Source organism: Schistocerca piceifrons, chromosome 2, assembly GCF_021461385.2.
Source record: "Schistocerca piceifrons isolate TAMUIC-IGC-003096 chromosome 2, iqSchPice1.1, whole genome shotgun sequence".
Taxonomy (NCBI): Eukaryota; Metazoa; Arthropoda; class Insecta; order Orthoptera; family Acrididae; genus Schistocerca; species Schistocerca piceifrons.
Window position 1 is genome coordinate 1015915803 of NC_060139.1, and position 16711 is coordinate 1015932513.

The 16711-nt window shown below is 42.0% G+C and overlaps 1 protein-coding gene across 1 annotated transcript in view; it reads right to left on the reverse strand.

Annotated features, from left to right (window-relative positions):
* The window catches only part of LOC124776081 (Down syndrome cell adhesion molecule-like protein Dscam2), a 197595-nt gene that overhangs the window by 151176 nt on the left and 29708 nt on the right, over window positions 1-16711 (reverse strand). Inside the window, exon 5 of the mRNA XM_047250924.1 lies at window positions 3425-3616. Coding sequence (XP_047106880.1) covers window positions 3425-3616 — 192 coding nt within the window. The remainder of the gene's footprint in view (window positions 1-3424; window positions 3617-16711) is intronic.

The following is a 16711-nucleotide window of genomic DNA, read 5'->3' on the forward strand; positions in this document are numbered from 1 at the left end:
AAGTGTAAAGACCGCGTTACGATACGGAGACCGGCAGTAGCGTTCCTAGAGGCCTGCCAATGAACTTCGAATTCACGAAAATACGGCACAATGATCTGTGTCCTTGCCTGGCGAAATATTTTCCATTTGCACCTCACGGTAGTTTGGTGGTGAAGTGTATTTATTTTTAAAATCCAATATTGTAATTTTGACTGTGCGGCTGTTATCAACTGGAAATTATGTCTCTTATTACAACCTTCTTGTTTGAATTGCATTGTAAATATTTCATGTGTATTGTATTTAATTTTTGCTCTTATCCGTAACACTGATTGGGGTAAATGATAACACAGTTGTTTTTCTTTCATATGAAACAGATGCTAGTTTTGTCACATGCTATTCTGTGGACTCATGTCTATTTGTTACTGCTTGCGAATCCGTGCGTGAGCCGCTCCATTTAAATGCGTTCCAAGTACGAGGGGCGTTTCAAACGTCTGTGTGAAGTCCGAGAGATGGCACCACCGGCGCGTATCGACGTCATGTTTAGTTAGTAGCATCTTTGGAAAGAACGAACACCAAGTTTCAGCCATATTGGTCTATTTCTTTGTGTTTGGCATTCGTGTGAATCAAGGTAGTCGAGTGATTGTCAAAAAATGGACGAAAAGGAGTTTCGTGTGGTGATTAATCATTACTTTAAGAAAGGCAAAACGCCTCAGGAGACTAAAGAGAAGCTTGATAAACATTAAGGTGACTCTGCACCTTCGATTAGAACAGTTTATAAGTGGTTTCAAAATTTTCGTAGTGGCCATATGGGCACAAGTGATGCTGAACATTCTGGACGCCCTGTGGAGGTTACGACTCCAGAAATCATTGATAAAATGATGGATGACAGAAGAGCTAAGGTGCGTGCGATTGTTAATGCTGATCGGCATCTCGAATGAACGGGTACATAATATTTTGCATGAACATTTGGACATGAGAAAGCTATCCGCAAGATGGGTTCCGCGATTGCTCACGCTAGACCAAACACGGAATCGTGTGAAGGATGGTTTGCAGCTGTTCAGGAAGAATCTGCAGAATTTTAAGCGTCGTTTCGTCTGTGGATGAAACATGGATACATCACTATACTCCTGAGACCAAACAACGATCTAAACAATGGCTTACCAAGGGAGAATCTGCACTAAGAAAGGCGAAGAACATTCCTTCGGCCGGAAAGGTTATGGCGACTGTCTTTTGGGATTCGCAAGGGATAATTCTCATCGACTATCTGGAAAAGGGTAAAACTATTACAGCTGCATATTATTCATAGTTATTGGACCGTCTTAAAACCGAGCTTCAAGAATAGCGCCGGCGCCGGCGATTGGACCGCAAAAAAATCCTTTTCCATCACGACAATGCACCAGCACACACCTCAGCAGTTGTGGTCGCAAAATTAATCGTAATAGGATTCCAACTCGTTTCGTATCCCCCCTACTCACCAGACTTGGCTCCCCCGGATTACTATTTGTTCCATAATTGGAAGAAATGGCTGGTGGGGCAAAGATTTTATTCAAACGAGGAGGTGATTGCAGCAACTCATAGCTATTTTGCAGACTTGGACAATACCTATTATTCGGAAGGGATCAACCAATTAGAACAGCGTTGGACGAAGTGTATAAATCTAAAAGGAGACTATGTCGAAAAATAAAAAAGGTTTACCCCAAATACTTAAGTAGTTTTTATATTTACATGGACTTTTCAAACGCCCCTCGTATATTGCTTGTGTCCTACTGTATTTATGTTCCCATCCGTTCTTCGTACTCTCGCATTTACTGGAGGCGCCGAAATTTTCATTGACTCCTGCTAAAATGTAATGTTTGTAGTACCGGTATCTGTAAATAATGTGTGTAGACACTTGCGTAACTACTGTCACATTTTTAGCATTTTCAAGGAAGAATCCTCTAGTCATTAAGACTTCAAAGCACAGGCCTAGTCACCTAAGTATACATCTATGCTCTGCAAGCCACTGAGGAACGCATCGCACTCAAGGCCAGATGCAACAACATTCAAAGCAGAATACATACACATTCCGTCACAAGATATAATAAAGCTGAGTACCAACACTGTAAAAAATTGCTAACGTGGAGTTCTCCATTAAATGCGAGAAAGTACGGAAAATGGAGGCTACAAATAGATTATTAAGCAATAACAAATACACGTAGGTCCATAGAACACCATGAAACGAAAGCAGATTCTGTTTGATACGGGACAATAGCAAATATGGAATTTCGTAAAATGAAGAACAAACCGCCTTCAGTCACAAGTTGCAGTTTATTTACTGCACTATGCATTTCGAGCCCTGCAGGCTCATCTTCAGGTGATTTTTTAGTGATTTAGATCAGGTTTCTTAGTTGTTCGCCTGTAGATATAAGTTCAACAGCGTTAATAATATGAAACTAACTTACAGTTTAACATTGCATGATATCTGCTTCTGTTCTGCAGTTTGTATAAACAATACACATCTTTAATTTTGCAGTACATACTGGGATATATATATAGTCTCACACTTTTTCGTACATTGTAGTAGCAGAACGTAAACATGCCAAAGATTCTCGTTCATACAGATGTTCTACTTCTAAATATAATCGATTTTCTTGTTGCACAGAAGATAATATGGTATAGTATTACTAGTACACAGGTATTATTAAAATAATTATTTGGCACCATGTTGTAGGTTGTCAGCTGTTTGTGCTATTATAGATTTGATTCCTCAGGAAAAAATAAACTTTTAACGGTGTAGAAAAAAATTGAGGCTGTTAAACTCTGTTTGTTCATTCTTCATTTTACGAAAGTAAAACAGTCGCAGACGAAACACTGGAAAACAATGGATAAAACATGGAATTATTTACCCCACCAAATCTTCGAATACGAGCACAAAGCCGTCAGAATACGAGAAACATATTTGCAATGCAATTCAAAGAGTTCAATACACATGAAAAGTCGTAATCAGAATCACAATGTGATGAAACCAAAACAAACACGAGAGACAGAAAATCAGCGAATAAGAAAGCGAGATGGAGGGTCTGATAAACTTGCAGCGCTCCTAGTGGCCTGGCAGAGAACACAGGTCGTGTTTCCGGACTTTTCTGTCGGAGTTTAGCCCCCCTCTCTAATGAGAACGAGAACTTCTCCGCCCCCTTCTACGCTGGTGGGTCCACCTCTAGTGAAATCTAATTGTCAGTTCCGCCTTGCAAGTGGCTGTCCATATACTTTTGATCAGACAGTGTACAGTAGGCGAAATGCAAATAGCAAATGATCGAGGACTTTGGTTGTGCTTCTTTGATATGAAGACATAAGAACAGGAGAAGAAGTTGTAGAGGGTCACCCCAAACCAGTCATATCGCTGATGCAAAATAGAATCGTCCTGTACGATGTGACGTGTGAGATTTGTGCAGAGAGACGTACGAACCCTCCTTCTCCCAGCGTATCTGGCTGATCGGGTAGCCGGTGACGCGGCAGTGGAAGGCGGCGTCGGTGTGGGCGACGACCCTCTGGTCTGGCATGGGCCGGACGTGGGGCGGGCCCACGACGTGTAGGGGGGCGGCGTGGGAGGCGGCGCCGGCCGCGCTGCTGGCCACGCACTCGTACACGCCGCCGTCCTCTGGCCGCACAGCAGACAGCGACAGCCGCCCCCGCACCGACGCGCTGCCCGCCTGCACGCTCACCTGCAACACGCACACGGCAACTAAGTGCTCTGTGCGTAGGTGTGGCAGAAGGCTTTCAAGTATCGATGTATCGAAACTGCGATACACCTCTCAGGCTGATATCGGTACACGTGATGCGACCATCTCCTCAGTGACCTCAGATGTCACCATATATTTTCATTAAGGGGGGTAGGACGTCAAACTGGCCGACTTGGGGCAGGAGAGGCACCACAGGACATTTTAATTTCCACTGTCTATACTTTCACAAATAAATTCTTATAACTTTGTTAGCATGACCAGGAAGGATTTAGGATTCACACTCATCGTAGTGGAAGTTCAAAAACATAACAAAATAATTTATTTTACATGTGAAATTTCATCGTTTTTTCACTTACTGTTGGCTCCATTTGTTGGTATAGGTACACTTTTCTTCACAAGTTAGAGAGATTCTTTGATGAGTTTCGCACAGCATACAAACCATGCTTATAGGTGTATGAAACTCTAGAATTTATTTAATTTATAAAAAAAATGAGTGAGCTGTACAATTTTACACTTCATGTTTAGAAAAAACTCAAATTGTGTAGTTAATTATCTCAATTTTTACCATGGTTTTTAATAGATTTGGAAAATTCTAGAGTTTAGCATTAAGGGCTTTGTGTTTAATAAGCAGACTAAGTTTGAAAGTATTAGGATATTTATTTTGGATGTTACATGTACCTAAAAGAGAAATTTGTGTTTTGCGGAAAATTGCCGTTACAGTTTCTGCTTGTATTGGCATTCTTTTAGAACTGTCCTGCACCATAAGCAAGTTCTTTTTCATTTTCTTAATCAGTTTTCTTCCTTTTCACATTCCTATGATGCGCTCTTCTTGATTTCATCGCCTCCACAAATGATTTGTCTGCTTTCACTACACGCTCTCTGCCTATCGCATAGAAAACCTTTGATGCAGTTCAGTCCGGGCTTAATTCCCATTTTTCTCTAAAACATATTTCCTGCTTTGCACACCATCATTAAAACATGAAACGGTATCATAAACACCAATTGCAAGAGCATTTCTTCCCAAAAAAAAAATGGTTTTTGGCAATCTTTCCCATACACATTGATTAAAACTTTCATTTGGGTTTGGGGTACCCCCGTGAAGACATTTCTTCAATAAGTTTTCATTTGCAAGGTCCCTGAATATAGGTTTGATGGCTTCCATGACAGCAGTTGGTAGAGAATTCCTGTGATGGTATTCTTTACTTATATATGACAGAAGAATGCTGTGAAAAGGGGAGTGACGCTGCTTCTTGGTACAATGAAGACCAAAGAACGTGCCTTATAATCTCTCAAATATATGTTTTATACATCAAACTATTCAGAAAGATTTGCACTATAAAATAGGCGTACTTTGAAAAATAGTTTTCTTTTTTTAATTTTGACGTCCTACTCCCCTTAACGTAGATATAATTTAAATTCCTTATATGCACCAGGGGCGTTCAGTAAATAATGCAAAACATTCTTGTTTCTCTGATGGCAGGTTGGTTTTATTCAGAATTCCAAAACACCGTATTATTCCAACTCTTTTGGCTACGAAACCGCATTTTTCAACGTAATCTCCGTTCGATGCGACGGCTTTACGTCCGATTACTGAAAGTGCCTGTATGCTCGCATAGTACCACTCTATTGGTCAAGTTCAACGTATTGCTCCATCAATAACCTCCCTATCATCCACGTACTGCTTCCCGCGCAGTGCATCCTTCACTTGGTCAAACAGATGGACGTCGGAAGGTGCGAGGTCCGGACTGTAGGGCGGATAAGGAAGGACATTACAGTAAAGTTTCGTGAGCTCCTTTTGGGTACGCATACTTGTGTGAAGCCTCGCGTTGTCGTAGAGAAGTAGAAGTTCGTCTGCATTTCTGCAGTGGTAAACGTACTGAAGTACTTTCTTCAATCTCGTGGGGGTAGCACAATACGCTTCCTCCCAGGAGGGAGGACTTAAACAGAATAATTCCGTCAGCGACCCAGAAGACCACCGTTACGACTTTACCGGATGAACGTGCGGCTTTGAACTTTTTCTTCGGAGGAGAGGTGGTGTCGTGCCACTCCATATCTTGCCGTTTTGTTTACGGTTCGAAGTGATGAACCAAAGTTTCATCGCCTGTGACGATAATGGACAAAAATTGTATATATATGAGCGTCGTAACGCGCAAGCATTTCTGCGCAGATGGTCCTTCGTTGCTTTTTTTATGGTTTTCTGGTACGCGGCGAGGAACCCAGGACACACACACACACACACACACACACACACACACACACACACACACACATACACACCTCTGAATATCACAACTGGTGGCCAAGGGTGTCAACACTACCAACAGAGACGTCCAGTTGTAATTGACGATCATTTCTAATGAGACTGTCCGCACGTTCCAGCATTGCAGGAGTCACAGCTGTGTGCGGCCGGCCCTAGCGGGTGATAGGTTTGCGCGTCCTTGTCGCGATGGTGACAGGATCCTCGTTCAACTATTCACCGTGCTCTTGTTCACTGCCAGATCTCTGTAGCCATTCTGCGAGAGCCTATAAAAATCTGCGATGCTCTGGTTTTTTGCCTGAAGAAACTCAATGACAGCTCTCTTCTTAGAACGCAGCTCCGTTACAGTCTTCAGTTTGAGAGCTACATTTAGCGCCGCCATCTATGGGTACTTCATGAAACTGTAGTGACATTCCACGATCTCCCACAACAAATTCCGCATTTTTTCAATTGAAATTGTGTGGGAAAAGGAGTGTTGCTTGCTTATTCAATGCCCCTCGTAAACGAATATTTAAATTCGTCTCTAACAAAGTGTCTCTCAGATACATCTGTTTGACTGCTAAAGTACCTAAAAGCAAAGGAATTCCAGAAGAGTACTGCTCTCTTGTGACGATCACGTCAAAGTCGCTTGTCTTACTGCTCCGATGCCGTCAGCACCTGCTGGCTGTTCATTTAATTACAGCGTGCGACAGAGGTTGATAGACCAGGGTATAGCGACGCTGACTCGGTGTGAGATCTACAGGGGCAGTGAATGGATCGCCGACATTTGATGTGAGTGTGTCCTCAAAGACACCGATAAAATTGAAATATGAGATAGAATATCCCGGGTGCAAGAAGGATGCCAGTATTACAAGTAAAACAATGGAGCATATTTTGTTCAACAAAGTAATGAACATGATTGAACAGTGTTGAACAGTTGCTAGTAGTTTTGTATATAACAGAAGGTGCCGACAAAGAAAGGAAAATTTCTACTAACAGGTGTTTGTGGTGCTCATTTTCTCAGAAGCCGCGTATAAACTGCAGTAGTGCAAAAAAGTTGTTTTTGCTTAACTTATGGATCCAAGTGCGTTTCGTCTCAGTTCCAAGACAACTTCAGTGAGTGTCCTGAAATATTACACAATTTTTTGTTTGGACATATGGTTTATCGCTTCCACATATAGGATGTAGATTTAAAATTCTTCGAAATTTTTAAAATAAAACGGAAAGGTACTTACAGATCAGAGTCTAATTCATTATTTGTAATCCAAACAGCTTTCTTATATGAGGCAAACTGGTTGAAAATTTGCAGTTTCCCTTGCAGTCTCTGTTTCCGAAATATAACTCTGTAAAACAATGAAAAGTGTAACCACAAGGGAAACTGTCAACTTTCAACTAGTTTGACAGATGAGAAAAAGCTGTTTGGTTTACAAATAATGAATTAGATGCTGACCTCTAAGTATTTTTCCGTTTTATTGCAAAAACTGTTTCAAATTTGGAACCTCTATGTACAAACGATAACTTACATATGCAAACGAAAAAATCCTGTAATATTTCAGGAAGCCCATGAAGATGCCCTGCAAATAAGGCGAAACATGTCTAGGTGCATAAATTAAATAAAAAGCAACTTAATATGCAACTTGCAAAAGTCGTTTTTATACAATTTAATAATCTACAACTTAAAACGAATTTCATTATTTTGTCACAAATAATCAACAAGAAAGGAGGGGCGCACTCAACTAGGACTAACGTCACATTGCAGTTAAGATACAGCACCTTATTTTTACCTTCTATGGAGGGCGTTTCTGCACATGTAGAACGCGGATCATGACACTCTTTGAATATAAAAAGTATGGAATGCAGTGCTCAAGAACAAATGTGCATGTTGCAGACTCTTTCATTGACATTTCCATTGCAGTTGCGTAAATTAACAGTAAAATTGACATGTAACACACGGAAGCTTTAATAGTGTAGTCGTGTTATGAACTGACGATACGTGATTGTAGCTGTTCTGCTGACAGTCTGCAGCTAGTTGTCTCGCGGTCACGTTCTGGCTTCTCGAACATGGGGTCCCGGGTTCGATCCCCGGCGGGGTCAGGAATTTTCACCTCCCTCGAGATGACTGGGTGTTTGTGTCGTCCCATCATAATTCATGAAGGTGGCGAGACTGGACTGTGTACAGATTGGAAATGTGTACGCGCGCTGTAAACCGCACAGTTGAGCGCCCCACAAACCCATCATATACAAGGTGAAAAGTATTTAAACCTACGAACTGTGGGAGGTTGTAGGGGACATCAAAACAAATATTTTTCCATAATGTCATTTTTTCCTATGAGGAGTATTTAAACCGGTAGAGGAAGATTTCTCTGGCGGCAAATTAATTAAATCAACAAACATTTTTCCATTTTTTATGACCAAGAGACAACACATTAACATAACCCAATTTCAATGACAGTAGATTTTCAAAAATTCTTACATTGACACGAAAACAAAGGTTACACCGTCGGATCATGTTCTGTCTGACACGAGCAAAAACCCCAGGAGTATCCTGAATTGTTCCTGCTGCTGCTACTATCCGGGCAATCAGATCGTCTTCTGATGTAACAGGAGTTGCGTAAACAAGGTGCGCATCTCTCCCCACACAAAAAAGTCCAGAGGGGACATATTTGGGGATCGAGCAGGCCATGGTACAGGACCACCTCTGTCAATCCACATTTCTGGGACCGTCGGTCCAGGAATCGACGCACACGACGACTGAAATGTGCCGGCGCCCCGTCATGTCGGGTCCACGTGCGTTGTCTTGTAGGAAGCGGGACGTCTTCCAGCAATTCTGGCAATGCTCTGGCGAGATAATTGTAATAGTTCCTGCCATTTAATGGCCTAGGTAGCAGATAACGGCCCAATTAAACAGTCGCCAACAACACCGACCCACACATTAACGAAGAACGGCACTTTATGAGCGCTAGTAACCGTGGCATGTGGGTTATCCTCACTCCAAACATGCGAATTGTGCATGTTGAAGACTCCATCACACCCGAACGTTGCTTCGTCGGTAAACAACACAGAGGATGAAAATGTAGGATGCATTTCACACAGTTCCAGGTGCCACTGCGAAAACTGTGCTCTGGGTGAATAATCAACTGGTTCCAGGTTGTGGACACGCTGAAATGGAAGTAACAATTGCTCTCGAAGGACTGTTCTTACATTCGTACCATGTTACGTGCAATTGCACGAGTGCTGATTGAAGGATCCCGCTCCACATGCTGCAAGACAGCTTCCTCAAATTGCAACGTTCTTACCGTGCGACGGCGTCCCTGTCCAGGTAATCTGCAAAATGACCCGGTATCACGCAGAAGTTGGTGCACAGCAGCAAAGGCCATATGATGCGGGATACGGCGACTAGGATATTGTTGTTGATAAGCCTGCTGTGCAGCTCGTCCGTTGTGGTGCGCTACATAGTACGCACCAACCATATCAGTATACTCACTCCAGGTGTATCGATCCATTAGTAAACAGAGACAATGCACAACTACACTGGTGGACAGCAGTTGCCTATGCAAGTGAAGAGCGTAATACGCCTTGTAGCAACTGAAGATCGTAATACGGCCCCTAACAACTGGAGAGCGTAATACGGCCTCCACCGGTTTAAATCATCCTCATAGGAAAAAATGAGATTAGGGAAAAATATTTGCTTTGATGTCCCTTAGAACCTCCCAGAGTTTGTCGGTTTAAGTACTTTTCCCCCTGTATATATGACTATTCAGTTTCAAATACCGTATACATCTCAGGACACCATGTATATATACAGGGTGTTTCAAAAATGACCGGTATATTTGAAACGGCAATAAAAACTAAACGAGCAGCGATAGAAATACACCGTTTGTTGCAATATGCTTGGGACAACAGTACATTTTCAGGCGGACAAACTTTCGAAATTACAGTAGTTACAATTTTCAACAACAGATGGCGCCGCAAGTGATGTGAAAGATATAGAAGACAACGCAGTCTGTGGGTGCGCCATTCTGTACGTCGTCTTTCTGCTGTAAGCGTGTGCTGTTCACAACGTGTAAGTGTGCTGTGGACAACATGGTTTATTCCTTAGAACAGAGGATTTTTCTGGTGTTGGAATTCCACCGCCTAGAACACAGTGTTGTTGCAACAAGACGAAGTTTTCAACGGAGGTTTAATGTAACCAAAGGACCGAAAAGCGATACAATAAAGGATCTGTTTGAAAAATTTCAACGGACTGGGAACGTGACGGATGAACGTGCTGGAAAGGTAGGGCGACCGTGTACGGCAACCACAGAGGGCAACGCGCAGCTAGTGCAGCAGGTGATCCAACAGCGGTCTCGGGTTTCCGTTCGCCGTGTTGCAGCTGCGGTCCAAATGACGCCAACGTCCACGTATCGTCTCATGCGCCAGAGATTACACCTCTATCCATACAAAATTCAAATGCGGCAGCCCCTCAGCGCCACTACCATTGCTGCACGAGAGACATTCGCTAACGATATAGTGCACAGGATTGATGACGGCGATATGCATGTGGGCAGCATTTGGTTTACTGACGAAGCTTATTTTTACCTGGACGACTTTGTCAATAAACAGAACTGGCGCATATGGGGAACCGAAAAGCCCCATGTTGCAGTCCCATCGTCCCTGCATCCTCAAAAAGTACTGGTCTGGGCCGCCATTTCTTCCAAAGGAATCATTGGCCCATTTTTCAGATCCGAAACGATTACTGCATCACGCTATCTGGACATTCTTCGTGAATTTTATGGCGGTACAAACTGCCTTAGACGACACTGCGAACACCTCGTGGGTTATGCAAGAAGGTGCCCGGCCACATCGCACGGCCGACGTCTTTAATTTCCTGAATGAATATTTCGATGATCGTGTGATTGCTTTGGGCTATCCGAAACATACAGGAGGCGGCGTGGATTGGCCTCCCTATTCGCCAGACAAGAACCCCTGTGACTTCTTTCTGTGGGGACACTTGAAAGACCAGGTGTACCGCCAGAATCCAGAAACAATTGAACAGCTGAAGCAGTACATCTCATCTGCATGTGAAGCCATTCCGCCAGACACGTTATCAAAGGTTTCGGGTAATTTCATTCAGAGACTACGCCATATTATTGCTACGCATGGTGGATATGTGGAAAACATCGTACTATAGAGGTTCCCAGACCGCAGCGCCATCTGTTGTTGACAATTGTAACTACTGTAATTTCGAAAGTTTGTCTGCCTGAAAATGTACTGTTGTCCCAAGCATATTGCAACAAACGGTGAATTTCTATCGCTGCTCGTTTAGTTTTTATTACCGTTTCAAATATACCAGTCATTTTTGAGACACCCTGTATATGGAACTGAATAGCTGCTTAATTAAAATAGAAATGAAAAGTTTTTTGTGTCCTATACATTATGGTGCAACTTAAAGGCTCTAAATGACCTACCACCACCGCATTGAACCGTCGACAAGAGCTTAGAACAGACCTATATACCAACTGAATGGTTTGTAATGAAGTAGCATCGCAAGCTCACTCTATTTACTCTTTTAAACTCCCTTTACGCCGAAGCGAACACAAACATTGAACACGGAGCGAGAATTCTCTCTGGTGTAAACGCTAGGAGTGGGTGAAAAAAGCATTCGGTCGTGTTCGGTACGCATCCGCTTTTATCCGCTCGTGTTGCCCACTGGTTATCGGTATTTTAGCGAACCATCAAAGGAACTTCATGTTCTGTTCGCTTTGACGCTAGCGCCACAGAAAACGCTCGTGGGGTATTTTGCCTACATTTGCTGTTGTTGACGTGACGTGCGTCTGCGATGCCTTTGTCATAAGAGAATGTAATATTACTGATAGAAGAGAATAGGTATCGTACGTGCTTCTGAGATCCACGGTGTAAATGTCAAAGGAAAAGAAGTATGATTGGCAGACAATTTCCGAAGCATTCAAGGTCCTACAGGGGACGTGAGAAAGACGACAAATTTATTAATTGCTTGCATCAGGCGGGAACAGAGTTAATAAACATAAGCGTTGCAATATTATTTTTTATTAGGATGGAAAACCACGACAAATTTCCTTGAAAGTAAACTACTACCAATATGTACCTATTGTTGTTTGTTGTTGTGGTCTTCAGTCCAGTGACTGGTTTGATGCAACTCTCCATGCTACTCTACCCTGTGCAAACTTCTTCATCTCCCAATACCTATTACAACCTACATCCTTCTGAATCTGCTTAGTGTATTCATCTCTTGGTCTCCCTCTGCGATTTTTACCCTCTACGCTGCCCTCCAATACTAAATTTGTGATCCCTTGATGCCTCAGAACATGTCCTACCAACCGATCCCTTCTTCTAGTCAAGTTGTGCCACAAACTCCTCGTCTCCCCAACTCTATTTAGTACCTCCTCATTAATTACATGATCTATCCATCTAATCTTCAGCATTCTTCTGCAGCACCACATTTCGAAAGCTTCTATTCTCTTCTTGTCCAAACTATTTATCGTCCATGTTACACGTCCATACATGGCTACACTCCATGCAAATACTTTCAGAAATGACTTCCTGACACTTAAATCTACACTCGATGTTAACAGATTTCTCTTATTCAAAAACGCTTTCCTTGCCATTGCCAGTCTATTTAATAGCCTCTCTACTTCGACCATCATCAGTTACTTTGCTCCCCAAATAGCAAAACTCCTTTACTACTTTAAGTGTCTCATCTCCTAATCTAATTCCCTCAGCATCACCAGCGGCTGGTCCCGGCGGAGATTTGAGTCCTCTCTCGGGCATGGGTGTGTGCGTGTTTGAAAGACAATATTCCAGTCAACATCGTCAAAAACATAATTTAGGTTAAGTAGTGTGCAAGCTTAGGGACTGATGACCGTAGCAGTTAAGTCCCATAAGATTTCACACACATTTGAACATTTTTTGACCATCACCCGCCTTAATTTGACAACGTTCCATTATCCTCGTATTGCTTTTGTTGGTGTTCACCTTATATCCTCCTTTCAAGACACTGTCCATTCAGTTTAACTGCTCTTCCAGGTCCTTTGCTGTCTCTGAGAGACTTACAATGTCATCGGCGAACCTCAGAGTTTTTATTTCTTCTCCATGGATTTTAATTCCTACTCTGAATTTTTCTTTTGTTTCCTTTACTTCTTGCTCAATATACATATTGAACAACATCGGGAATAGGCTGCAACCCTGTCTCACTCCGTTCGGTACCACTGTTTCCCTTTCATGCCCATCGACTCTTATAGCTGCTATCTGGTTTATGTAAAAATTGTAAATAGCCTTTCGCTGCCTGTATTTGACCCCTTCCACCTTCAGAATTTGAAAGACAGTATTCCAGTCAACATCGTCAAAAGCTTTCTCTAAGTCTAAAAATGCTAGAAAGGTAAGTTTGACTTTCCTTAATGTGTCTTCTAAGATACCTCGTAGGGTCAGTATTGCCTCACGTCTTCCAACATTCTACGGAATCCAAACTGATCTTCCCCGAGGCCGGCTTCAAGCAGTTTTTCCATTCGTCTGTAAAGAATTCGCGTTAGTATTTTGCAGCCGTGACTTCTGATAGTCCGGTAATTTTCACATCTGTGAACACCTCTTTCTTTGGGATTGGAATTATTATATTCTTCTTGAAATCTGAGGGTATTTCGTCTGCCTCATACATCTTGTTCAGCAGATGATAGAGTTTTGTCAGGGCGGCTCTCCGAACGCTATCAGTAGTTCTAATGGAATGTTGTCTGCTCCCGGGGCCTTGTTTCGACTTAGGTCTTTCAGTGCTCTGTCAAACTCTTCACGCAGTATCATATCTCCCATTTCATCTTCATCTAAATCCTCTTCCATTTCCATAATATTGTCCTCAAGTATATCGTCCTTGTATAGACCCTCTATATAGTCCTTCCACCCTTCTGCTTTCCCTTCTTTGCTTAGAACTGGGTTTCCATTAGCTGTTGATATTCATGCAAGTGGTTCTCTTTTCTCCGAAGGTCTCTTTAATTTTCCTGTAGGCAGTATCTATCTTACCCCTAGTGAGATAAGCCTCTACATCCTTACATTTGTCCTCTAGCCATACCTGATTATCCATTTTGCACTTACTGTCGATCTCATTTTTGAGACGTTTGTATTCCTTTTTGCCAGCTTCATTAACTTCATTTTCATTTTTCCCCATTCATCAATTGAATTCAATATACTTCTGTCACCCAAGGATTTCTACTAGCTCTCATCTTTTTACCTACATGATCCCCGTATTTCTTCTACTGTATTTCTTTCCCACATTTCCGTCAACCGATCCCTAATGTTCTCCCTGAAACTCGCTACAACCTCTGGTTCTGTCAGTTTATTCAGGTCCCATCTCCTGAAATTCCCACCTTTTTGCAGTTTCTCCAGTTTTAATCTACCTACTACACGGATTAAAATTAAAAATATATGAAATACCTGATCATTCTAGTTGGTTTCGTTGTTGATATGTGTTAATACATACCTGATATCTCACAATTATATTACAGATTTTTGACGATCTATAAAAATGATCTACTCGGGATCGCACTACCTGTCCTTTGATGAACAGATTTTATCAAGTACTCTAACAGGTCCTATGTATATTCCTCATTTCATTAATCACATTTTATTGAAATTATCTTTCTTATAAGTGCTTTAATAAAATCTCACTGCAGACAGAAACTATTCGACGTATAGCAGCTACTGAAATGCGAAACTATCACTAACGTAAATGTCTTCAGTTAGTAATAACCAGACTCTAAATTCTAGCCTTTCTACAGATCATGTTGGAGATCCGTAATTAGTCTTCCGCTTTTTCGTTTCCTCCTCAGTTGAAATAAGAAGCAAACGGTATTCGTCAACCGACAGACGTATGAAGTTTGGGGTTAATGCTAAGAGAAGATGGTTCTGAAATTTAGTGTTAAAAGCGTTACCTCCAAGTATTTCATGTTGACGTACAAACTGTGACATCTAAATTCACTCTTCCATCCACCATTTTGCTTACTTCGCCAAAGACAGCGTATTCGCCATGCAAGATAATCCTCTGAATATTAAAATAATTTTGCGTCGTGGCTCAAGTATATAGTGTCGTATCCTGTGTGCCAATTATTAACGTTAAAGAGAAATAGCGCAGCGTTCGTAGGCTATGTTCGTTATTTCGTATTGTCTCCCGTTTCCTCTAGTGGAAACGCTTGTTCATAGTCCACATAGGAATCGCAGTGAAAACTGAAGAACTGCTTGTGAATGCGCATTCGTTTACACTCGCTTCGGTGTAAAGGGGAATTTTAGAACGTCCAGTGTTTATATTTTCATGGCGTACACTGCATTTTTGGCAGTACCCCAAATATAGAAATTTAAAGAGGTTAATCCGGTGATCACTGTATAATCCACAGCATTTCTTCTTCGTCCCATCCTGCTGCATGCAGTATTCTTCACTGTCAAAAAATGTTGTTAAGACGTGGAATTATCACGTCCAGCATTTCCAGATAAGAGTCACCTGTGAATGTCTTCGAAGAAGTAGCGCCCATTAACATTCCAGACTGGTACCTTTCTTCAGTTACGTACGACTTTTGACATTTTCATGAACCACTCACAGAACTCAGTATTCCTATTGGGATCATCCTCGTTCAGAACAAGGATTCCATCTTCGCAACATTCTGTGACACTGGTTTTGCTGATCCCAGTTCCACGAGAGCATTGGGTCACAGACTGTTTAGGAGATTGTGCGTGCACCTGAATCACTTCAACACTTTCGCTGTTTATTGAACATATCTTCCTTTTGCTACGTTGCTTCCTCACACGCTTTTCCATCTATTCCAGACTTGCCTCTGATTCTTGTACTTGCTAACCTTCTACGTGGTAATGTTTCAAATTCAACTCACCCACATACCCTATTTTCCAGTTACTCTTTAGCACACACTTCCGTCCTTCAAACGATAATATGTTTGTTATTTCCACTGCTGCAGCAAATGGAACCATTGTTGAATTTTTCGCTGCCTTCTGAATAATTATACACAAAAATTATTTCCATCTACTTTACTTGCAAGGGAAATTTCTCTCGGATTTAGTAGTAAGATGGCGCAGTGGATAGCCTGTCAAAAACTGAACACTGATAAACCATGAAAACAGGAAGAAGCGAAATCGAAATAGTGAAAGGTCCATGCTCAAGACAAGCAACGTGGAGCAAACGTTAACGGTGACGGCGTCTTTCTTGTATGTTCACGGTGTTGGACTGTGAACAGGGAGATCCGTGCTTAACTCTGTCTCCTGCCTCATTTTATTTCCGCAAAATTACGAATTGTCCGTCCGGTCATGGACGTGTCTCTTCCGTGTTTTCAAATTTGTGTCTAAGTCGTGGTGTAACTTTCGTTCGCAACAGCGAGGTATAAGGAAGGGACCTCCGGGCATACGTACCTCCTAGTTGTTCCACACAAGTACCAATGTTATGACTCTCGCGTTCCGTATTGGATGTTTTGACTCTCGAAATCGTTTGTTGTAACATAGTTCACAACCGTTTACTTGTGCTTTTCATTTCTGTGAGAAGTCTACGCTTTATCTCGCCTGCTCTTACTATTCATCACATTTACTTGCGACGGTACTATATTCTTACCACATAACTCATATCTTGTAACCAGTGTATGGTAAGACAGTTGTCAAGAATACACAAGGAACACAGACACGTCAATGAGCGGACGGAAAGTTCATAACTTTGCGAAAAAAATAGGTCGCGAGGGGCAATTAAACACAGATCTCCCGCTTTTTAGTCTAACACTGTGACCAC